The sequence below is a fragment of the Nothobranchius furzeri genome, chromosome 11 (genome assembly GCF_043380555.1).
Source record: "Nothobranchius furzeri strain GRZ-AD chromosome 11, NfurGRZ-RIMD1, whole genome shotgun sequence".
Taxonomy (NCBI): Eukaryota; Metazoa; Chordata; class Actinopteri; order Cyprinodontiformes; family Nothobranchiidae; genus Nothobranchius; species Nothobranchius furzeri.
In genome coordinates, this window is record NC_091751.1 from 61,294,915 (window position 1) to 61,320,764 (window position 25,850).

The 25,850-nt window shown below is 42.5% G+C and overlaps 1 protein-coding gene across 12 annotated transcripts in view; it reads right to left on the minus strand.

Moving 5' to 3' along the window:
* Positions 1 to 25,850, minus strand: part of ctnnd2b (catenin (cadherin-associated protein), delta 2b) — a 225,541-nt gene that overhangs the window by 95,624 nt on the left and 104,067 nt on the right. For all 12 annotated transcript variants that reach the window (XM_054735870.2, XM_054735967.2, XM_054735916.2 and 9 more), the window contains 2 exons: positions 3,700 to 3,734; positions 1,641 to 1,757 (listed from right to left, as the gene is read on the minus strand). In XM_054735870.2, coding sequence (XP_054591845.1) covers positions 1,641 to 1,757; positions 3,700 to 3,734 — 152 coding nt within the window. The remainder of the gene's footprint in view (positions 1 to 1,640; positions 1,758 to 3,699; positions 3,735 to 25,850) is intronic.

Here is a 25,850-nt window from a genome sequence, read left to right on the forward strand (position 1 = left end):
CAGTTTCTAATGTTAGCCTAATCTCCTAGCACCTTGGGGCCAGTTATTGTAGTTGTGAGTTGGGTTATGAGTAGTCACTGTAAGCCAGGGGTGATTTATGTCATGTGATCATTTTTGGGTGCTGAGGTAAATGTGAGAACTACCAAAGTTACGCATTGTTTCCATCTCGCTCCGGTGACTCATTGGGTGAGAAAGTCCAATTTCTAAAAAGAGCAGCAAACACCAAGGCTACATTGCAGCAAATGTAAATAAAACCCTGCTTTGCAATGTATAAAACTCTGTAACTCGCCTTTGTTTTATAACAGCTATTAATACTGATATTCTTTAAGGTAATGTAGCCAGCGATAACTTGCAATGAGCTAGTTTGTTTGTACTAAGTGCCGGATCCTTCAGTAGAATTAAACCAGAGGGACACAAAGTACTAACGGGTACATAAACGGCTTATAGACAGTTGTGAAAAAGAATCATGGGTCATTCGTTACTTACATGAATGTAAAATATTAAACAAATCAAGAATTGCTGGTTTTATTGTTTGTGTGCCATTGCCGATGCATGATGGTGAGTTTAAATGCAGCACCACCTCATGCAGTCTGTGTTTCTCTTTGCCTGGGAGCATGGTTGTGTTTCCCTCTCTGCCTTCGTGCACACAGCCATGCGTCTATGCGGAGTACAGTGGTCGCCTGTTTTGCCTCTCCTCCCTGCTCTGTGAACAGCAGGCCAGCTGACATCTCAGCGAGGATGGATTAGCATATCAAACTACTGGCACAACTCTGCATGTCTCCTGACAGCCTTCTCTCTCCCACGGGGTCGAGTGGAGCAAAGACACGGGTATCAGCTCCAGGACCGAGTGCAAAAAGATCAGAGTGGCGCAGTGAGATGCAGGGAGCGGTTTAGCATCTCAGTGAGAGCTCTCCTCCCCTGCAGCATCGCAATGTGGATTTAAAACAACAACGTATGTGAAACAGCAATGTGAGGATCTGAGGTCTGTCAAATTACATCAACAGCTAATTTAGGGGTTACCCAACCCTAACCCTGAATGTTGCAAAGAATAAGTATTTAAGACAGAAAGGGCTTCAATTAAAATAGAAAATATATATATTTATGTATAATTTGTGCATAAATGTGCATGCATATATATGCTATGTTACTATGATGCAGAAGAGGGTTGGCCTTAAGGGATTTGATGACATTAAATTTAAAGCATCAGTAATTTAAACATCTATAAGGATTTTATTTGCCTTTGTGTTCCAGTCTGAAAATAAACAAAACAGCATTGTTTCAGTTCAAAAATTTCCAAGAGCTGGAGTACCTCCAGCTGGTCGTCTCTCTGGATTCTGGGGATCAGCTACATAAACATACAGAGTCACATGACCAAGGGCGCATGATATGATTGAAAACTGAATTTCTGTTGGCTGTTTTTGAGGTTTCAAAACTAACCGGGCAAAACTTAATGACTTTCTCCTATCTGATGTAAAATATACAATATTTGAACTGAATTTAAGTTGAACTTTACGCGACTCTTTTAGCCACGAAACAGGCAAAGCAATGAAAGTCAGAACACTTTTTTGCTAATTGGCATTGGACCTTCCTTCTAACAGGACCGTAGATAACTGGAGAAACTATACGGTCATGAATCTTACTGTCTCCTGCAGTGGTGTCCTGGGAGTCCAAGATGCCCGACTCCTGAAGTGATCTGATGCACGAGTCCACCAGTTCCAGACCTGTTGTCAGCTCTTCTTCTATGTCCTTCTGCCCATCTGCAGGAGAAAGAAAAAGAGAAACGAAACATGAGGAAAGGGACAAACGGTTTCTCCTGAACCCTGCAAAAGCTGCAGGGGTCCTAAAAACAACACAAGGCTCAGTGATCGCTGAACTTGCCTTGATTATACTCAAATGTTTCAGGTGGATGTTTGAAAGCATTTTGGCTGGTTTAGATGATTAGAGTTTAAATGATGACACAGGAGTTAGTTATTTTATCCCTCATCGTTATCCTGGATCCAATGACTGTTAATTTAAGATAAGAAGAGAACAACAAGCCAACGAGGAACAAATTAACTTTATTGAATTGTCCATGTTTTCATTTCTGATCTCCTGCACAGTAATAACTACATCCACTAGGGGGTGTTGTTATAGTTTTATACGTTTGCGTAATCAGTCTCTTGCAGAAATTTGAGGAAATCTTAGTCTTTTGTAGAACTAGACAACATTTTCCCAAAACTGTTGTGAGCCTAGAGGTTTTAGTTCGTATGCAATGTCTAGGGAAGAAAATCTTTTAGGGTTAGCAACAGCCTTCATCATAGCAACGCAACACCCGTTCTACTGTAGCTGGTTCCATCAATAAAATGCAAAATGATATAAATATTGGTATTGATTAGCTGATCATGCATAGGCAGGTGTCTAAACATGTGTGCATTAATTTGAGCTAATTTTAACCTACCACCGCTAACTAAACCAATGCGTTGACTTCAAATTTAAGCATTCTTACTTCTTGCTCACGTCCATTAATTAAATCTAATTAGACCGAACGGTAAGAAACAGCACTGACTCCCGTACAAGTGCTGATAAGCTGGGGAATGAGTGGTTTTACTCGTTCCTTACAACGGAGCCACATGCAAAGGTAAAACCTGCGTCAAGGGTAAAAACCTAACTGATAATCTTGTGGGACTGAGGTCCACCTCGCACTGAGATAGCAGCCGTTTGTCTGTCAGACAGAGGCTGATAGCATGGTCAGTGTCTGTCAGTTAGAGGGGGCTGCCAAGGAGGATAAAAGCTTACAAATGAGTCTTAGGAGAACATTAATCTCTTACTGAGACGGAAAGAGAACGTTAATAGTGGTGGCCTTAGTGGGAGGATTTAAGAGGCTCTTTTTATTGACTTGGACTGATGCGATTGCAGACTGGTGATGCTGATGCTGTTGGTAAAATGATTTCTAGGCCTTACTGCATCGTTACATTGGATTTATTCCCAATCTTACAGAAAATAGGACTAAAAGTCTTTTTTTTTAGAAGAAATGGGGTTTTAACGATTTCAGAGCAATGATTTGATTAAAGGTCCGGCTGGAGTAAGGACAGGTTTTATTCTCAAGTAAGTTTAGTCCTTCTCAGGCTGAGTGGTCAAGCACAGCAGGACGGACATCCTGTCACCACAAAACCTCTGAGCCTCTCTGAGTTAGACACCTCTTTGTTGGCAGAGGTCACCAAGCGTGCACTCAGACCATCAATCTACTCGCAGCAGCCTATAGATCTGAACCTGACTGACAGAGAGGCAGAAAAAGTGACCTTAGTGTCATGGACGGCTGGTGTTTTTCCAACACAAATGCCGTCAGAAAAGTTGTCAAGCCTGAAGAGGTGATTTGATTTGACTTTTAAATCAACAAAACGCACATTGATTCCCGTTGTCATGCATGGAAAACGCTTCCCATCTGGACGAGAGCGCAGAACTATTTAAAACTGACCTTTACTCAGCTTTCACATGGAGTGAAGCCAGAGAAACAGGCTGAAAAAGAGATATTTTATGAGAACAGACCAATTTTACTCGTAGGAGGTGAGTCTTTTGATTTTGCGCGTCTTTGAAAAGAATGCATCAGTAAACCAAAGACGCACAAATGGAAGGGTCATGTGAGGTGAACATTCAGCAGTATGGAAACAGCAAAGGGCCAGATATGATCACATTAGAACATTTAAGACATTTAAATATTACCTCGGTGGTTCCAGCGAAACTTCTCATCTGCAGAGCTGCAAAATACAAAATAACAAAGCAAGTTTAGAAGTAAAAACTGAAAAATAAGTTATTCATTTCCAATGTTGTTCCGAGATCGTACGCAATAACAGTTTTAGTTTCAGCTTCACAATTAATAAAAGTCTAATTTTCATCACCATCTACTTAATAAAATACTAATAAAAAGGGAATACAATAAAATGTTGTTTAATATTCTAAATCAGGCATTTAAACTGCTAATCTATTTGCAGCCTTTTTGATTATCACCTGACGATAAACCACACAGAGACACAGATTTCACAAAATTAAAAAACAAAACAAATAAATAAACAACATTGAACCCAAGCTGAAAGCCAGACATTTTAGATGTGTACTTCTTTTGTGGGAACAATCAGGTGGAGAACATTAAAATTAACACGTTGTCTTTGATTACGTTTACAATTAAGGTTTAGTTGGTGCATAATCATAACACTAAAGTTAAAGCCAGAACCAATGTACATTAAGTACATGAAGTCCCGCCAATCACTAATGTGCTGGGGCCTCATTCATCAAGCTTGCTTACGCACAAAACGGGGTAGGAAAACTGCGTAAGCAACTTTACATGCAAACTTTGGGATTTATGAAAGAAAACTTAGCAGGAAAATGTGCGCAACTTTAAGTTGACTAAGGACCTTGCTTATGCACATTTTGGACATGGAGAGCACCTGCAGTGATGCTGCTGAGAAGGATACAATTATGAAATCCTGCAGCATTATCACTTGTACTGCTTTGTTTTCACACAGAATAAGACCGACCCCCCCCCCCCCCCCCCAAGTACCCAACATTGCAGTTCCACCCTCATCCGCTGGGGGCTGGTGTCAGAAGCGAGCAAATCCTCATTGACTCCCATGTTAAAAATGCCATTTTCACAGCAGAAATAAACATGTTTACAGCCTGGTACCAAAACATGTTTTTTGTCTAAATTATCTGGTTTATACTCATGACAACTCTGAGGGGGGTGATTTTTTTTCTCACTCTTCTGTTTAAGTGTATTAAAAGCCTAAAATTCTGTATAATTAATGAGCATCAGACCCACATGACCACAGAGCTAGCTCCGTGGAAAGGCCTCAGCCTGAGCCTCGGTCTGGCTTGGAAACTGCTCCGGCATTTTGAGTCTCTGTGTTTGTGTGTTCTTTTTTGGATATTATTTGTGCAATTGTTGGACAAAATGACTTGCTGTGGCATTAATTGCACTAATAGAGCGTCCAAGGAGTCTCCACTTCATATTTTTCGGTAAGTAAAATTATATTTATGTATTTTAGGTCACTGCTGAGCTGAGCTTAGATTTTAACATGTACTGTTTAACCATGAAATTTAAATGTAATAGGGTAAAACCCAGTGCATTTAACATAATGCTGCACTTTAGAAAATGGGTTGAAATATAACATGTTGGTGGAGCTGGGTTCCAACTATCGGCTTGTGGAGCTCTCGGGAGATCTCTGTTTTCTCCCTGCAGCTCGGCGCATCTCTGTCTGATCGCGGCTTCTGTCTGCTGCGCGGGCTGCCGGCTTGTGGAGCTCTGGGATGGAAACCTTTCTACCCGGTTCTCCCCTCCCTGTAGCTCGGAGCATCTCTGTCTGATCGCGGCTTCTGTCTGCTGCGCGGGCTGCTGGCTTGTGGAGCTATGGGATGGAAACCTTTCCATCCGGTTCTCCCCAGCGGCAGCTCTGCGCATCTCAGATCGCAGTGGCGCTTGTCTGCTGTGCGGCTGCCGGCTTGTGGAGGTCTCGGAGACCTCTGTGTTCCACCCGGTTTTACCCAGCGGTCAGCCCGGCGTATCTCTGACTCAGAAGCTCTGGTGTTGTGCACAGTTAACTCCGGTTGTAGCTAGGTTGCTACCTCCGTTAGCTTAGCTCCCACCTCCGCGTTAGCTTTGGGTTAGCTTCAGGTTAGATTGTAGCTAGTTCGACCGGGTGTCGTCTGTAGATCCCAGCCTTACAGCCCAACCCTCAGCTCCACCTCTCTTCCCTTTTGTGGAATTGTCTGGGCTTGACGGAACCTGTGACACGGTCAAAATGGCGGTGGTGGCCACCTCCCATTAATCTTCAAAAATGTGTTATTGGAGTCTATGGAAACCCATTTTCCAATATTTATATGTCGATGGTCCTGTCACTGTGACTCGATTGATCATCTGCCCTGGCTACTTGTACAGGGGAGATCTCCGTTTGGCGGACTGGTTAGCACGCGTGACTTTCACCTGGGAGTCTGGGGATTGTCTCCCGATTGGACCATTTTTTTTTACCCGCCACAGATCTCTCTGAAGAATTCACAACATTGACGGCTTCAGCAATGCTGTGCCACTCCGTGGATTTTCTCTTATTTGTTTTGCAAAAGCACTTCCTTTCATTTCTCCACCTCACCCACAGGTACCTCAATTTCTGCTTCTGTGAAATTGCGCTTAATTGATCTGCCTTGATCTACGGTCGCCATGTCATTGGTGGAGTGCTGCAACAGCCAGCTTATGTATATGCATGAGATCCACAAGGCACTTTGCATTCACTATTTATGGCAGTAAGTGGGCGTGGTGAGGATGTGACTAAAATGCAGCTGAGAAACTTTCTCGTTAGTCTCCGATTTATGAAGCGGAGATTGCGTGCAGCTGTGTGTACTCCATGTTTGATAGATCACAAACCTACTTGGCGTAAGTACTTTTTTTTTGCTGTGTTTAAGTACGGTTTTAGTAAGGATTCTACGCAATGTTTGATAAACGAGACCCCTGTTTGTTTTTAAACCAGAGCCAAAATTACTAAGTTCAAAAAATGTGAAATTCATTTTAAAAGTTGATGTTTTTATGTGATCAAAAACAATACTTTACACAAACAATATTTTATTTATAAGGATTCGGTCTTTTGTTGTTGTAAAGGATTAGTAAAAAAATATGCATGAAAAGAGTCTCGTGCATTTGCCTTGATGAAAGAAAAGCATCAAACTTCCCGGATTTGATTGATCGATTGTCCTCTAGCTTCTTGGTTCTGAAAGTAAATGCGAGGATCTAGGTCAGGCTGACTGCTATTAGCCAGTTTTGCTGCTGTATGTTCATATTCTTTTTTATCTAATATGTTAGGATCTATTAGGTTATTTGTCATCTAAATCAACTTGATTGTGTACGAGGAACTACTTTCCTAGTGTATAAATACCATAAACACAACATGGCAGCACTTATAATGAGGATATTTTAGCTTCAGCTTTGTGCAATGAAGATAAGCCCATCTTCATCATTTACATCTCCAGGTTGCCTGGTGACTGGGATTGGTATACAAGCATGACCAAAAGATTTGAGGCTAATGCCACTAAGGGCTGATTAACGTAATTATTTCCATCTGTGTGATTCATAGAAAAGATAAACCAAATGAAGAATGTTAGATTTACTAATTATAACATGTAAAGCACCTCCTTTGGGTTCTACATCCCCCCAAGGAGCTTCACAACACAATCAGTCATTCACCCACACACACTCACACACACATTCACACGCTGGTGGGATGAGCTACGATGAAGCCACAAGTGCCCTGGGGCGCACTGACAGAGGCAAGGCCTTCCAAACCCTGTCGCTATCGGCCCCTCCAACCACCACCAGCAGGCATGGTTGCCCAAGGAAACAACAGCAGCATTCTCTAGTCAGAGCCGTGGTTGAACCTGCAACCTGCTGATTACTGGACAACCCGCTCTATCCCCTGAACTACTGCTGTCCCTCTATATAGAGCCCCAGTGAGTCCCGGTGCATGGATGCTCATACTGAGCCAGGTTTCTTCCTGCTAAAGGGAAGTTTTCCTCTCCGCTGTCACTACATGCTTGCTTAGTATGAGGATTGCTGTAATCTGATGGGTTTTCTTATATAGGAAACTTTTAAATAATTGACATAATGAACTGGATTCAACTGGAATGTTTTACTTTGTGAAGTGCCTTGAGATGACCCTTGTTGTGTTTCGGCGCTATATAAAAACACTGAATTGAATTGAAAGTAACAGGTTGTGTACATTTTTTGCAACTAATCGTCTAACCTTGGATATGAAGAATAAACAATAAAAATTCTCATACGGATATTTTATCAGCGCGTTAAAAATGTAATAATAATGATGATAATTAGTAATAAACCTATGGGTCTGGAGCTGCAACCTTTGCATTCTTTTCATCTAACAAAAGACTTAACTGAGAGATTAGAAACCACATTTAATCTATGTTGACAGATTAGAAACAAAAAGCATAAAACTTCATTGGTAACCTAAAAACATCCTAAAATAACTTTTTTTCTCACTGCCTGTAAACACCAACCAGTTGGTGTTAAATCATCCCACTCATTACATCCATTCTGTGTACGTGTGTGCAGAGTGTGACGGATTGCAATGGGGGGAGCCAAGCAGCACATGTTAATGGAGCCTTCTGTCAGCACCGCAGCTCCTCATTCATCAGGCATTGTTACGGCCACACACACACACACACACACACACACACACACACACACACACACACACACACACACACACACACACACACACACACACACACACAGGCAGCAATAAGCGCAAACAAAAACTGAGAAGTAGAGATCCTGAGCCTGAACGCGGATGACTTTACAGCCGTGCTTTTAGCAAACATCCTGGCGAGAGCAGCGGGAAGAGGAGATCTCTAGTCTGTTTTCACTTGTGTTGTTTGCTGAGAGGACGGGCTCGTCCTGTGTGTTTTCTGGTGTCAGAACGCTGCCTGGTTGCTCTCAGAATTGCCTGAGTGAAGGTGAATGTGTGTTGTTTACCACTGGCCGGTGGGTGGCCAAGTTAAAAGTAAATGCAACCTGAGTGCTCACACAGACACCTCGCTGCTAACTGTGCGGAGGGAGGCCAAGTGTTGTTAGCATCAAGCGGTTACATGCAGAGGGCTGAAAGTGGGATGCAGAGTGGATGTCAGACAACCGTACGAGATACAGAAAAAATCAGGGTCTGTTCGCGTCGCCACGTGTGGAGGAAAGATAAACAAGGTGTTATTAGAGACGACTCAAATAAGGTACATACCTAAGAGTATAAGATAAAACAAAACGACACAATAAGATGTGACTAAATTAGCATGACTTTTCACAATCAAAGCCCATTTCACAAGGTTTCATGACCAGTGTTTGCAAAAAAATAAAAAATAAAACAACACGTCAGACATTACTGACATGTTTTAATATTGTCAAGTGAAAAACATAAAATTGTTGGAATTTTTCCTGAAAACCACAACACATTCTTTAGAACATGGGTCTGCACTGGAAGCTTTAAAGGTGTGGCTTACTCATTTATTCAATGCATTTGCAGTGTTCTCTAGCATAAATCAGTGCCTTGAGTCATTAAAGAAAGCTGTGATGCTCTTGTTCTGAGATACAGAAGCTTGCTGGTACAGATGTGGGCTGAAAACAGCAGGATTACTCATTATTATTGATATTCACTCACCTTGCTTCTGATTGGCTAACAGAACGCGTTAAGCCATGATGCTAAGTCACTATTACCAACAACCTCTCTCTTCAATGCAAACATTTTTTTAAAAAGCCTTCCTGTGGGCGAGCTCGAGCCAATATGGGTGAAGCAATGAATGTAAACGTATGTGAGGATTTTCTAATCCTAGCATTTCACCGTCTATTTTCTGTCCGAATCTAATGCAGAAGATAGGAGTAGAAGAACGTTTTCATGTTCAGCCTGCATGAAAAACTCAGAGTGACTGATTATAATCAGAAATAACAACAACAACAACAACAACAAAAAGGATGCAGCAATAGAAACGTGAGGTAAGATGATTTCTTAACATTATAATGTTTGTGCAGCACGAAAGCACCAGACAGAAAGCCCTTTGCTTTTAACGGCTTTTAACGGTGGTTTATTTAAGTAGAGGTAAAATTTCGTCTTCCTGCAGATTCACATTATAACTACTTGTGGATTATTACAATACCTTGAAATTTTCAATAGTTTTCCGATGCTTTCTGATGTTTCATTATAATTCCAAATAATTACAATATGTTATGATTATCTATGACGGTTTATCATATTTTTTCCAAGCAGAGGGACTTCATGGTAGAAAATGGTTTGCATTTTGACGGAAATCACATTATTTTCTCCATTATTCCATCATATTAATGTCACAATAAAAACATGTATAATATCTAAAGGTCAGAGGTCACTATAGCACCCACTGATGAGTAAATGTGAATCTGCTGCACATGAGGACCATGTCCTACATGGTGCAATAATGTCCTGAACTCCCACGTCTCCCAGTTTGGCAGGCGTAGATCTAACTTTTTTTTCCTGACATAACACAGGTTTAAGCATCAGCAGCGCAGCAAAAATAGTTTGAAATTTGTTTTCGTATTTCGGCTATTTGAGTTTAAATTCAGCAGAGCTGATTTTCTGCACAGCTGCATAGAAGCTTAAGAATTTCAAGTACTCCTACAGCACTAATATCCTCCCATCACCACAAATCCCATATCTTAACAACTATTATACTTAACCCCACCTACAACATGATGTAGCTGTATTCTACCCAGTGCAACAGCATTTGGGCTCTGAGTGGTCTGAGAGGTAGACGAAACATCTGACAGATGTATCTCCACTTGTTGAGATACAACAGGAAGTGCAGCGGTGTGAGCCCAAATTCAAAGGAGCATCTGGAGGAAGCTTGGTAAACCCTGACACATTCAAGAATGACTCTGAAACCCAATAAATAATGGCCAATCTGCTCTAGCACACATGCCTTTGACTCAGCCACATGTGATCCCCACCAGCACACAGGTACATCTAATCAGTGGTCGCCGTGTGAAGCAGCTCATTGACCTATTAGCCCAGGACATAGAGTCAGACTTGTTTCCTTTTTTCACCACCACTGAATTTCATTGGTGCATCAATTAAATCTAAGTCTAATTAGTAGAACAGGAGAGCACTAATTGACAGTATGATCAGCTTTCTTGCCGCAGGTAACACCACGGTATAGTGCCCCAACGCTGCTAATGCTTCTGTGCGTGCAGGTGTGTGTCAGCTAAAACTCAACTGTACAGTAAAGCCGAGGGTCATACATGATGGTATTAAAGATAATTAAATATACCATTAATTTGCTTCTTTTTTCTGAAAATATAATATGCAAAGGATTCCAAAGAGAAAGAAAAACAAAACAGCTGTTACAAAACTGCTTAGCAACAACACCGGATTATCTCCGTGCCTCCGGCTGTTTTTTACAAGCCGGAACAGCCGACCTTGTTAATGACAACGTTGGACAGACCTTCCCTCTAGCATGAAAGTCACACCGAGAGAATCTTTTTCGTTTCTGAAAAAAGCACTGATAAGTAAATTAGTAAAGAGGTAATTAACTGGTTCTGCTTTTCTCTAAACAAGACAACAGAAGGCTGCGGCCTACAGAACAGCTGCCTCAAGGGGGGTACTTTAGTCCATTTATACACAGATTTTAAAAAGTAACACACATTTTTATTTTCCATAAAATAGGCATTTATTTTGGGAGAATAGTTTCCATTAATCATAAGGTGATTTTTAGATTGAATATATTATTTTTTGTCCTAAAATGTGGAAGTTCGAAAATAAAGCAGAAAACTGTAGATTTTATTTAAAAATAATTATTTTGTACTTTGTGGCTTTAGTGTTAAAAAACCTGAATGCTTGATGCATTAGAACTGTCTGATCTAAAGCTCTAATTTTTATTTTAAAAGCATAAGATCTTGTGGTGTGAAAGTACTTTTCCAGGCCAAGACCATGCAGTCTACACACACCAGAAGGACAAGGTGCACACTTTTTAAGATGACAATGCAAGTATTCGGGAGTAAAGGAAGCTATCCGAGTCAGCAGCTCTAAACCTAATCCCAAAACAGTTTCATCCAAGTCAAACGTCCTTGCATCTAATCAAAACAACCATTCCAACACAATAGGTCTTAATGACATCAAGGACTCCTCAGGTGGTAGGGAGGAGGGGTATTCATAGGTAGTTTCAGCTCATTAAAAAGCAATAGACAGTTACAGTTTATAAGCTCAACTCTCCAATTTTCCCGTCAGAATTGACAGAGCTCCTCGGATGAGAAGCAAAACACTGTCACGGGTCCCACCTCACTACCTTCTGCCAGGCGACTGGCCTCCTAAGACTCCATTTCCCATCAGTCACCTCCTACGTCATCACCCAGTTCTACATACGGAAGTGCCTTCCTCGTTTCTTCACGCAGTCATCATTCCAGTGGATCCATGACCAGCTTTTTCTACCGACTCACAGCCAGTGGGTAAGTTAACTCCCTCTTCCTGGAACATCACAGCGTCCACATTTTCCTTCGGGTTATGCTCAGGTGTTCCTATAGTAACCGCGTGTCAGTCCAGTCCCAACGCTCGTTCTTCCGCATTTGGGGTAGCCGCCGCCGACGCTGCAGCTCAACTCCAGCCTGTCACCCTTTAAGTCTGTCAAACATCTTCAAGAAACCAAAGAAGTCCAGCTGCTTTCATTCAAACCCCTTTGAATTACTTTTCTCAGTGTTTCTCCAACAAATAAATCTTGTGCACAAACAACGGAAGAAATATTTGTGATAATACGTGAATAGGCACACATAGCCTCAGTAGTTTTCACAGCACACATGCACTACATGTATGAAATGTGTCTATTGTGATTACCATCAAGGACCCCAAAATGGACTAAATTGGGACCCGCCCGTTTACAGTTGGCAGATTTAAAAAAGAAAAAGACATAAAAGTACCACTTAATGCTGTTCAGCTATAAAATTTGGACCATTAGCCAGTACAGCACAGGGCCTGTGCTCTGCCATTGCCATTGTTGGGGCATAATTCACCGATTCACCACAAGAGGAAAAGTAGCACTTGAGTCCAGCCTTTGTTAAAAGTCCCACTTTATATTTTCAGAGGCATAAATAATGAGAATAACTCATTTCGTAAATTACCTTGTATTCTTAGCTACAAGGGAAAAATAAACATTTAGCTTTGTTACTATTCCGTAGGTAATGCTGAAAATTTAAGTGCTACTTTTGGAGCGCCTGAGCTCACCAAAGCTGCTGCTGCTGCATTAAAGGAGGAGCGAACAGAAAGAGTGGAAAATGAGGATGGAAGAAGAGTGAGTGAGAGAGAGAGAGAGAGAGAGAGAGAGAGAGAGAGAGAGAGAGAGAGAATGAATATGATACAGAAACAGCCCTAGACAGAACAAAAGGGGCTCATGGAGGTAAGAGAGTGATAAGGTAATATGATACAATACAAAGTGAGAGAAAAAAGGGTAAACAGCAGAGAGAGAGAGAGACATTATGATGGTTAGAGAGAAAAAAGAGAATAGAGCTTTGCTAAATCCAATCAGAAGGGCTTAAAAGAGTGAATGCCAGAGATAGCAATGAAAGTCCTGTCATTTTATCCACCCAATAAACACGTATAACCCCATCCATATAATCCATCTACTTCAATGCCCTCCATATTATCTGTTGTCTGTGCTGACCACAATGGCCGCCGCTCTTAGACAGAGGTGATAGATAATAGAGCCACCCATAAAAGGAAGGCAGAAGGCCTTGCTGGCTCTTGGAAAGCATCAAATTGTAGCTCAGCTTTTGTCAACACTAATCTAAATTCAAAAGCTAAAGCAACACAATGGCGGCTAATTTACTCTGGGCCATTTTCCAAACGTTGCATTAAAAGGAAAAGAAAACTGTAACTGAAAAGCTTTTATTTAAAAACAGATGTACTTCTGCAGATGTAAATTATTTTCACATAAGTTCAGTTCGACAATTGTTGGTCATCAGTTGCATTCAGGTTTAGTAATGTTGCTTGATCAGTTTACTCATCATGTAATAATAAAAATCTAAATAGAATCTGAATTAGAACCAAAATGAATTTAAATGTTTTTTTTCTTATCAATATTCTCCAAAGCCTCATTGATATTCAGCCTTTTCATCCCACTGGCCATCCATAACTGCAGCTTTACATATGATGATAAATATTGGCAGCGATGTCTCCTACTTCTGCCAGAAAACACAGTTAGGCTAACATTGATTTGTAAATGAGGTAGGTGGTCAGGCTGCTGGGGTGATATTTCATTGCAGGATGACACGGGCCGAGACAAGAGGAAACAGCGATAAATCTGTGGGGGTGAAAAATGATTAAGACTAAAAGTTGTGATTAGAATGAGAATTATGCTCAAATAGGAAAGGGTTTATGGCAGCCGGCACTAAATCTGAACTGGAAACAGTTAGACTGTAAATGGAAGTATCATGCCACTCTGCAGCTTCTGTTAACCACTTATCACACATACAACCTCCAGAATTACGATGATTTAAAGGGAAATTGCTGTGTTTTCAAAAGTCACTCCTAAATGTTTTAGATATTGCTCAAAAACACCAAACAAAGCAAAAATATTCAAAGACCAAGTTCACCAAGAAACCATTTTTTACTTCTTATTTTTAAGTATGATCTGAGTTTCACATGCAGGCTAAAGTGAAGGTAGTCTTCAACCCCTATTTCCTGTATTAGCCGCTGACAGAAAACAGATTTGGAAACACTCGAACTAGAAAAGCCAATCACATACATGAAACTATAATTAGCATTCGTGGACTCACCCGTCTTGACTCGCGACGGGGAAGGTTGTTGTTGATTTAGCATCCAGGAGAGAGCGCAGCACATCTCAGCCTGCAGAAGCTAACCGTTAAGCCTGGGGCACACCGGAGGCGGACGCGTCGCACCCACGATGTTGAGAAATCAAGTGGTCACAAAGGACGCGCAACGCCATTGAGCACTTCTTCGAAAATCACATGATAGTCGCAACATCACGCGGGAACCGGGAAGTGACTCTATTGTTTATACGTGATCAGACTTGTCGTCATGTTTTGTGAGACTCTAATTCATTAAAAATGGGTAAGCATGCAATTTATTAGAATATTTTAGGTCAATAGTACTTTAAAGTTATCAAAACTGCGGCTGGGATTGTGCCGTACAGCCGTTCCTTATCGTAATGTCTGTTGTAAAGTACTCCACAATGTTGTAAACAGCTTGGGATAGAACTGACGCATATCTTCAGCGCTTCTGGGATACAGCGCTCCCTATGTGACCACTCTCATTAACTATAATGGCTTCTATTTAAAATGACGGCATGTGCCCAACGCATTAGCATTAGGAACTCCACAACTCCTTCAGCTTCTGTGGAGATTAAACATCAGTGTTGCATAATAAACAGAGTCAGTGGTAGAGTCACGTTGCAGTTAGCCAATCAGGGGCAAGATGTCCTAATATCAGGAAATAATGGGCCATTCCCATCTGTACCGGGTCGGCCCAGGCCGGGTAGCGTAGGTTGTTTACATATCTGGGTGGCCTGGTATTTTTCCGGGCCAACCAAGGCTCATTCTCAGACTCATTCTAAGACTCCAGAACCTGCCATCTTCTACTCCCGACTCGTCTGGTTTCTGAAACAAGAATGCAAGACCTTTTTTCCAACAGAGATCGACTCACAACATTTACACTAGAGACCACTGCTAATGTGTTGGTTTTAGCCAAAGTATAAATCACAAACTAAGCAATTGTCTGAATCTGAATCGAGATCTGCTCTTGTCCTGGATCTTTCTAGCCTAGTGAACTAGACCAAATTCTTGCTTTGCAAAGTTTGGTCTAGGAACACTCCACTGAATCCTCTGCAGCCCCTAACAGTATTCTGGCTGGCCAATCACAGCTCTCTAGAGGGGTTTCAAACACATAAAGAGCTGTGATTGGTCCATAATGGTGGGCCAATCATAGTGCTCTATCTGCTTAGTGAACAAATCACAGAGCTTTATCCGCTTTGTGGGCCAATCAGGGCACTCTATATGCCTGGTGGGTGGGATGATGCAACAGAATGAAACAAGATGGCGACAGCTCGTTTGAAACGGCTTTTACATCAATTTTGGACTATTAGAACTTGGGCTTCATTAGAATCAGGAGCAGATGTATTTAAGAGCTTTTTTTTTTTTTTTTTTTTTTTTTTTTTTAGAAAAAATTATGTGTTTTCTCCTTCTTCAACTACGGACCGCCTCATTTACCGATAGCTGTTGCGGTGAGTATGTCACATTCATTGTCCAGTAGCATGCGGAGATCATTTGAAAGACAACGGTAGAACCGGCCCCACAACCGAGAGCCGTCAGTGGAGCATTGCCAGACTAAATAATACATTTATTTAGTCTGGCTTGCCAGGCTAGAATCTTTCAGGATCCAAGTCATGATCTGCAGGGGTTCTCCTCTGCATCACCAGCCCATGACTGGAGTACCGTCCAATCTGCATTATCTAATAGGATTTTAGTGTACTACACTCTCAGCACCTTGGGGCTTCCTTTTTGAGCCGTTTGATTTTAGCAATAGTGTCTTTGCTCTACTCCCATCTTTGGTTTCCCTTTTTCCTCCTTTGGGTTCAGTCCACCTACTTGTTCTAAGAGTGGATTTGTTTATTCTTTCATTCAGACGTTAGGGAGCTTTAAAGGGGCGGTGCTGTTAAGGTGTTCAATATCAGTGTCTTGTTTTGTTATTGCAGCTCTTGCGTGTATTACTCAGATTTTTAGTTTCCCTTGGACATACTTTCATGTTTGCATTGTTGTCATTTATTGGGTTTTGCTCATGTTCCTTTTAGTTATTGTTGTTGTTTCTAAGGACAAGTCTTGTTTACTACCTACCTGCATACAGATTAGAGTCAGCTTTTTTTGTACTTTGGCCAACCATCATCCATACGGTGCACAGATCAGCCTCACAGAGCAGAATAGGATTAAAAAGTAAATTTAGACTACACGTTGAGCTTTCTTCTGAAAACTTCTAATGTAACACTGCAGCCCGTTTATTCTTGATGCTCATCAAATATAACTTTAATAACTATTAATCCATCATGCTGTAGTATGAAGGAACGCATTGAGATTTAAACAAGCTTTACAAATAATAGCAGCCGCCCATTATTCTTCAAAGAGAATTTATATTTTTAAAAGTTCACGGACAATCTGTTATACATTATTATGTTTAGAAAAACCGAGATAAGCCCATCTCATTCATAAAGTCAAATAAAAATAATCTGAATTTGATAGAAACGTGTCTGATTACAGCTTCAGTCCTGCTGCATTAGACACACCTTGAGTGTGTTTGGTGTTGCTGTGATAAAACATAGTTTTCTGTTGCTGCGAGGTTGCAGGAACAACACGAACAGGATGTGATCCCTAATGTGACCTTTAAGAGGAAGAAGCTGCTGTCGTTCACAGGTAGACACACTTGGACTACAAGCCAGAGATCTAGAGTGAGACGTGAGTAAATGTAAATTTTTCTCGGCAGCGAAAATTGATAGTGTGTCTGCCATAAAATGCCAGGAAAACTGGAGGAACTTCCATGGAGTATTTTATGCAACAAAAATTTGCTTTTTGTAGTTTTTAGAGAAAGCTGGGTCAAAATAAGGTCAAGGCTTCAATCGTCATGTTTAATCAAGACAAAATAATCTACTTATTTAATGAGTACGATTTATTAAAAAACAATTGAGGTATTAGTGTTGGTGTGAAAGGGTAAATTACAAACACAATTATTGTGTTTTGAATCATACGTGCTATGTTTTAGGGTAAAATGTTCTTTACGAACCTCTTTTCCCAAAGGAAATTCGCTGCTCAATTAAACAGAATCTAAAATTAGTGAAAAACCTTTTACTTGCAATTTTCCTGCTGTGGATTACTCCTGTTGTCATTAAATGGCTAATAATATGCGCTCAAATTTGCTGTAAACCTCTTTAACTCAAAGAAGAGGGTGCCAATTCAGAAAAGATGTGATGCTTTATTCATTAAGGCGGAGCTTCATTATGGTACTATTATTTTAATATTTGGTTTTAAGTATAAGAGTATTAGACAAAGGCTGTTTGAAGTCTAAGTATCTCTAATACTGCAGCTGTTTTACAGACGTAATTTTGATGTGTTCAGTGCAAATCTTGCAGAGGGAACTGTAAAAGGTGCTGCAGGTAGGGCTACTTGATAAAAAAAAGATTATTTTGTGACTTTTTCAGTCAACATGAAAACTCATTAAGTTGGCAAACGTTGGAGGTCTATATATACAGCTAATGATGCTAGCATGACAGGCAGTGTTAGTTGATTAGTTACCTGCAGTATTAACAGGAGAGGACGTGTGAATGTCACCGCTGCTGCTGTGTTGATATTCACTAGTCCGAAGCGGGTCAAAACACGTCAATAACTTGAAGTTATCACGTATTTTGTGCCCAAAGGCTTTTGTATAATCATAATGCTTTGATGAAATATATACTTTGCAATTATTGCAAGTTACCCTGTTGTAATGCTTTCGTGTAAAGTATAACCAAACTATTGCACGTTTGTGCCGCTTAGTTTCCTGGTTCCGTGAGCTACACAACATACGTGATGACGTCATTCACACTGACTGGAATTCATACGGAGATTCGTTTTCAAAAGAGTCGTACGATTCCTAGGAACTGAAACAATGGGAACCGGTTCTCAACAAGAACCGGCTTTTGATTCCCAACCATAATTCAGAGCATGAATAAATATTGTTAATCGTCTTAAAATGAACTTCTTTCATTTGAAAATACGTATTTTCAGAAAAGGCACTTGAGCCATTGTTCCGCGTTCTTCCCTGGACTGGAATGTGCAATTGAAGGGTGCGAGGGGGGGAGTGCGAATATTGGGACTGAACCTGAATATTAGCCTGCGAAACAGGGATTTCACCCCCACCCCTCAAACTTCTGTGCAAACCCCAAAATATTTTTCTTATTGAGCATTCTTCCCTGCACATAAATGTAAGTGCAACATTTCTCTCTAACATGAGTTTCCCATTGAGGAGAAAATCCAAAGTGGTCCAACAGTGCATCAGACCGACAGGAGCAGACCTATGGAACAGCCCAGTCTGCCTATTGTGGACACCTAATTACAGTCTGAGCTGGAAGATGGAGGCTCCCAGTGCACCCTGTAACTAGGTGCTTTATCTCACCCGGTCAAATGAATTCTACCTAATTATGCATTATGTTGGAACAATAGCTTACGGTTGCTGCTTTGTCCAGGTTATATCTAACTCTGCAGCTTCTCATATCTCAAGAGAGGACAGAAATGAATAGGTTGAAAATGTCAGTATGACATAAGGGGATGGTAGGAAATTCTTCAACCACAGGTCTAAGCCTCCTTCTAAGTCAGAATATGTAACAGGAAGACATGTGGGTGTTATAAGTAGATTCTAGTGATGAACCTGCACTGGAATTACATTTGTGTACAACTTCCCTCAGTACTGAGACGCAAAGCTTCCACAGTTGATAGATTACTGTGTAGGTTTGCAAAGCCATTTAAAGGAGCAATATGTAGGAATTCTACAGTGAAATCAATCATATTGGAAGAAAATTACAATGAAACAGATTTCATTCAGTGAACCTGTGAGGCTGCTGAGTCTGAGCCGGGCTAACGCTGCAGCGCTGGCATTTGTGACTCGACACCAGCCTTCCAGAGTGGTTTAAAAACCAAAGTCAGTAAAGAGGAGTGACCTAGAAGTTATTTCTAGTGCCCCTAAAAAAACTACTGCATCTTTTTTTTAACTTTAATATCTTGTGAAGTAGGCTAGAAGCTGATGTTGCTAACAATGCTAGCGGTGAACTCTCTGCATTAACCAGTATAGAAATATTTTGTTAGATCATATTGCACTTGATATAGCCTCTGCTTCCACTTCAAATCAATCTCTATGGGCTCCTTTGATCGGTTCCATCACATAGCGATGATGGGGGACCATTGATATTGTCCTGCGGGATAATGTGGGTGAGGGGGTGGAGGGTCTGAGTTTGGAGTATCCGGATGTTCCCTGGAGGTGGGTTCACTGGGAGTGTCTGGGACTGGGGGGCTGTTGCCCCCCTCTGGAGGTGCTTGGGTTGCCTCGGGGGGTGGACTACTGGCGGTTGTGAGTGGGGCCCCTTGGAGGTCTTGGCGGCGACCATGGGTCACTGCCTGGCAGCTGCATTGCCCCTGGGCGGGTCTGGGTGGGGGCCTGGGGGCTCGGGGTGTGGGAGTGGCCGGCCCCATGTGGGGATCTGGGCAGGGCCTTGGGGGTCGGGTCCTGACATGTATGCTGCCGGGATGAAGGCAGGAACATGCAGCAGTGGCTGTCCTGGGTTCAGGGGCCTCGGGTAGACCTTGGCTCCTCTGCTGTCCCATCACAGGGGAGGGGGAGGTCCAGGAGGGGGAGGACCCAACCTTACCTGGATGTCCTATGTCTTATATATTCTGGAAGTTGTGCAAATGCAGGGATGGGCGTAGATATTCTGCTGGGGTGGGGCTGGGTTGGTGCCCTCGGACTCCGTGGGGCTCTGCAATGCTGCTGCTTTGGGCCCTGGCAAGATGGGCTGCCGTCTCCATGCCCTGGGTGGCATTTTGACAACAGAGGTGCCTATTGGGGCCAGTGGAGGAGCTGGCTCCCTGGAGGGCTAAGCCCAACCAGCCATTCCTCCCCATCCCCACATATTTTTCTCCTCTTGCTCCCTCACATCATCACACAAACATGCACATAGGACCTTGGGGGTGGACAAGTCAGGGAGTGCGGGTATGGACCCCTTTTCATTATTCCCGTGGCAACCTGCCCCCCAATTTTATTTGCACCTTAAACACTTCCACCAACAACATTACATGCAAACACACATTTAGGGCCTTGGGAGTGAGCACATTCAACAGCAGTTGGCAGGGGGATTTCTCAGCCTCATCCAGAGTGCCGGTGCCCACTTCCAATTTTAAACTGCACTTAGACACTGAGGGCTGTGGGTGCAAGTGGAGTGGTGTGGTGGCATCAGCTTGCATAAGCAAGACAATGCCCGCACTGCCTGCTCACCACAGCCATGGAATACACCTCATCAACACACAACAACACTATATTGGAGCAGGCGGAGGGAGACTAGGGGTCTTAGCACACCTCTGTTGTTGCTTGGCTTCCTGGGGTTGGAGGCTAGGAGGGAGATCTGGCCATCCGGTTGGGGTCTGGGGTGGTGGGTTGCTGTGCTCAGCGTTGGGCGGGGGAGCCTGCTCATCAGCACCCCAGCAGAAAGGGTCAAACTCTGGTAACCAGTAATGGTTGTACCCCATGTGCAGCAATTCTGGGACCAGAGTGAATAGGGTGTGTACCGTATGGGGAGCATGAGTAGGTGTCCAGCGTGCATTTGGTTGTATGTGTATATGTGAGCATGAGGGAGGGAGAGTATGACTGTGTTTGTGTATGACTGTATATGTCAGGTGGGGACTTTGACTCCTCTCTTCTCTTGGGACTTCTTTTGATGGTATAGATTTTCATCTCCCCTCCCCCTGCCACACCTGGTGTGGAGTGCGGTGTCTTGGTCTGCTTGAATGTTCGTGGCTCCCGGGGTCAGGGGGTTTAAGATTTTTTGCGTCTGCCTGATCAATCCCGGTGGCTGCCTGGTGGGATCTGGGTCCCTGGGCTCTGTTGGGTCCCCGGCAGAGGTGGTCGCCCCTGGGTCCCGGGTCGCCGGGTCCCGGGCTCGGCCGGCTAGGGGGTGGGAGGCTGCGGGCGGGCCTGTGGGCTTGCTGCTGATATCTCCCAGGACTCTGCCGGCTGCTGGTTGTGGCTCCCCGGGGTGATCCTCTGTGCCTCTCGAGGGGGGCAGGGGCCTATCTGGTTACAGTCTCCTTGGGGTTCCTGTGTTCTGGGGCAGCGCCTGGATCTCTGGGACTTGGAGCTCCCTCCGTCTTCTACACATTTTGGGGGGGCAGATCTGTGGTCCCTCACAGTCTCTATTGGACGCTTATATAGAGAAACCTTACATAAATAAGCGTGTGTACACACACAGGTACTCACATAAGTATGGGCACGTTCAACACTTGTCTTAAGGCTGACGTTGCCACTAAATGCACTGTGATTTATTATCATGTGATTGTTCAGTTTAACAATGCTGACTGTATATTTCTTCAAGTTGACGCAGTGATAGCTTGATCCTCTTGTATTGTTGTGTGTCCCATTTTTCTCCCTTCTTTCTCTTTCTGCAGGTCTAGAAGCAGACTCTTGTTCATTGTTGTTTATTTTATACACACACACATATATATATCATCAGTGAGGAAAAAGAGAAGTGGAGAAAAACCAATTATACTGAACTTTATATGGCCCTATATTACTGCATTCCAGCAGTGCTGCAGCAGATTAGGTAGGAGCCAGGATGATTAAGGTGAAGGGAGAAATCCATCTCGTCTGTTTCTGATGCACTAACAATGAGGGATGGAGGCGAGGAGCATCATCTTCCTCCCAGCCGCCAAGAGGAGAGAGAGAAACATGAGATGGTTTGAAGCTAGCGATTAAAGCACAGCATGGTGAGGCCCAGCTCACCATTTCTGTTACCCCATCCACACACCCCAAACAAATGATTAGAGAGAGAGAGAGAGGGAGAGAGAGAGAGAGAGAGAGAGAGAGAGAGAGAGAGAGAGAGAGAGAGAGAGAGAGAGAGTGACAGAGAGAGAGAGAGAGAGAGAGAGAGAGAGAGAGAGAGAGAGAGAGAGAGAGAGAGAGAGAGAGAGAGAGAGAGAGAGAGAGGCAGAAGTCTCTTGTGACCCACCAAATTGGTCAAATTGACTTCCACGTCTGCTGGAGTGGGAGGCAGCCATTTTGACTTGGGGCCAGAAGTTAAATGAAAGGCGAGGAGGAGGACATGTTGGTTCTCAGTGTGAGTCCAGCCAGTATTTCCAGATCCTCTCTGTGAATTGTCCAGAGTATTTTGGTAAAAGCCTCTTCTCTTGGCAAACAAGTAGTCAGGGACAAAACTAGACAACAGAGCAGAGATTAATCATAAAACAGGGGAAAAGATGCAAATTAAAATGTTTTTGGCGGGCAAACGTTAGCTGTGAGGCGTGTTTTAGTTATCTCTAAGTGCTGTTTTTGCATTTGACTTAATCTTTAGGTAGAACAATGCTCAAATGAAGAAAATCAAGGCATCTTCAGCTGCGATCCTCTCTTCTGCCGAACACCAAGCACATTTTCTAGTTATTTACAGACAAAAGATTGAGTCTGTCAAGAGCTATAAATAAGTTTGACTGTCAATAGGCAAGAAAATCAAAGGCCTTTGGGATAACTGTTCACAGGGCACCTATTAAAGACAGCAGAGCTTTTATTCTCTGCAGGAACTGAACATTTGTGTTACCACGGGCTGAGTCCTTCAGCTTTGTTACAGTCATATAACACATCCTGACACGCTCCCATCTGCTGTTTATAAAAGAACAAGAAGTAAAGGAGCTTTAAAGGAAGAGAAATGCTTCCAAATCTTCTGTAGTAAGTCCACTTTCCCTTCCATCACTTCTAAAGACTTCAGTCTCTTACTGTTCCTGGAAAGGTTCTCCTCAAAAATCCCTGCATGACCAGGTATGTGAAACACTTCAGCTCAACCCTTTAGTAACACTTTACTGTGTTTTACTCTCCTGTCTTAGATTGACAAGTTTGAAGACATAGCCGTCTGCTCTTCAGCTAGCTAAATGTCAAATCAAGTTGCAGCCTTTGAACGTGGCCTGCTGGACACTCGTTTTTTCTACAGAACACGCACTTCCAGCATTCAGGTGTCAAGTCCACTTATACTGTACGGGTCCATGTGGTCCAGCTCTTTGCTTAGCTAAGGAAAGTACTGGTTTACGGCAACAATAGGAGATAAGCTGTTAAAAGTTCCTGCTGACACGTTTCATGTTCATTCTGATTTGTAACACTAAAGCAGAAATCTGGAGTTTTTTCCAAAAGTGCACCATGTATAGGGGGATGGAAGCAACGCCTCTCAGTCTTCTAGCCTGGCAACACAGCTAAACATGGGTTTTGCAATTTGCATTAATTGTAGGCATAGATGTATCTGCATTATGCTAGCAGGCTAATGCTAATGCAGCTGGATATCAAACCACCAAATCAGTGAAACATACAAAAGTAGAGAAAATCATCAAGTTACCACATCTGTAAAATGATTTAAATTCTTTAATACCAACATATTTGTGATCAGGCTGAGTGTGTCACACCTAAAACGGTCCGGGTGGAAAATCTTCGTCATTGTCAGGAAACATGTTCCACAGCTGATACCTTTTTGTCTTTTTTTTTTTTTTTGTTGTTTGGCAGATTGTCCACATAATCAAGTAAGATCATATGCCTTGATAGGAAAGTCAAGATGTTTGTAAGTGTGAACCTGGGTACAAATGAAAGGCACAATTGTGAGATTATTGGAAATTGTGATATCAGTTTAAAGGGATACTAAAGAGTTTTGCTTGTGTTTAGCACCCTCTAGTGTCTGTTATTAATTATCTGTGGTCAATGCAAAAGTGAAACTTATCTCCTCACTGTGCGTTCATCTTTTTACACCTTAATCAAACCGCTGAAATGTGAAATGTCTCCTCAGCTCTCATTAGATTCTACAGGATCGGTTCATCACTAAATGGAACAGATTAGCTGTGTTCACAATCTAAAACATGCAGGAAACATGCTGGAGCCATACTGCAGTGCCAGGTATTTAAGCTGGTGACGGCCCAGCACTCTGAAGTTGCAAATGGCTACAGCGGGCGGTGTGGGTCTGAGTGATGTTTCATAAATCCTGTAAAGGGTAATTTTAGCACATACTGGCTCAAGAAATGTGTATGAAAAGGTCGTATAGTACCCCTTTAAACAAGATGCAGGACTCTTTCTTCTATTTTGGAGAAAGAATGACATGAGAAGCAAAACTCCAAACGTCAGACCCAACTCATACCTAGAAATGTAAACCTACGCTGTATTTTATGATTCCAAAGTGTATTTCTGGGTAAAGCTGTACAGAATGTTCCTTCATGTGTTTGCGAACTAAGCAGGTTATTTATTGGAGCTTAACTCGGATGGTTCTCTCTTTGTTCTGCTGCCTGATCAATAATGTAGTCACACACACACACACACACACACGATCGAGTGTGAGAGACAGAGCATGTCTGTGATGACGGAGGATATTAGTCTTATAAAGAGTCTGGACTCTGACTGACTTATGCTAAGTCCGTGTGTGTTTTCAAGGCAGCAGGTTAAAGAAGCTTAATGCACCCCCCCCACCCCCACCCTCCGCCACAACCCCAGCCTATCCGACCGTCCCCCCTCTGTTCATTTTCTTCAGCTCAAATCTGACTTTGTGTTTGCATCGTCTCCTTGTTGTTCATCATGTTCTCTTTTCAACCTTCCTGCTTCGGGTTTTGAGCTCAATGAACTTTGGATGAAAACGTCTGAAGACCTGCCTATCCTCTTTTGCCCCAGCTCGAAAACAATGCATGTTGAATTCACAAGCCTTACATTTAATACTCTGTATTTTGTTTAAAACTATACTGAAAAAAATCATATTGCCCAGTGTTTTTAGTTTCATAGGAACAGTTGTTTTAGTCAGAGAACAGCCTAACACTTTGCTCTGTGGGATGGAGGATAAAGGACAATAAAAATAAGAAAGTCAGAGAAAAAGTCCAAAACCCCTAAACATTTTAGAATATTTAAATAAAGATGCAGCATCTGGTAAAATGTATTTGTACAGCATATATACAACTCCATCCCCCATAGCAGTGTACTTACAGTGCCAACACATTAAGAATTAAATCATTAGCTATTGCATTTTGCGGATGATGTGGTTCTCCTAGCTTCATCCAGCTCTGACCTTCAGCTCTTGCTGGGTAGGTTTGCGGTCGAGTGTGATGCGGCTGGGATGAGGATCAGCACCTCCAAATCTGAGACCATGGTTCTCGACAGGAAAAGGGTGGCTTGCCAACTCTGGGTCGGGAGAGAGGTCCTACCTCAAGTGGAGGAGTTTAAGTATCTCGGGGTCGTGTTCACGAGTAAGGGTAGGAGGGATCGGGAGATCGGCACGTGGATCGGTTCAGCGTCTGCAGTGATGCGGACGCTGAGCCGATCTGTCGATTTACCGGTCTACGTCCCAATCCTCACCTATGTTCATGAGCTTTTGAGCTATTGAAAAAAAGCTAGTTTCAGCATGGAAAATTCTGCCAGAGGCGAAAAAAACTTCACACGACAGGATTTGGAGTCTCATTTCCTGATATTTGGACATCTGACCTCTGATTGGCTAACAGCAACATGACTGCCACTGACTCTGTTTGCTCTGCAATGTTGATGCTTAATCTCCATAAATAACACAAGCCTGAA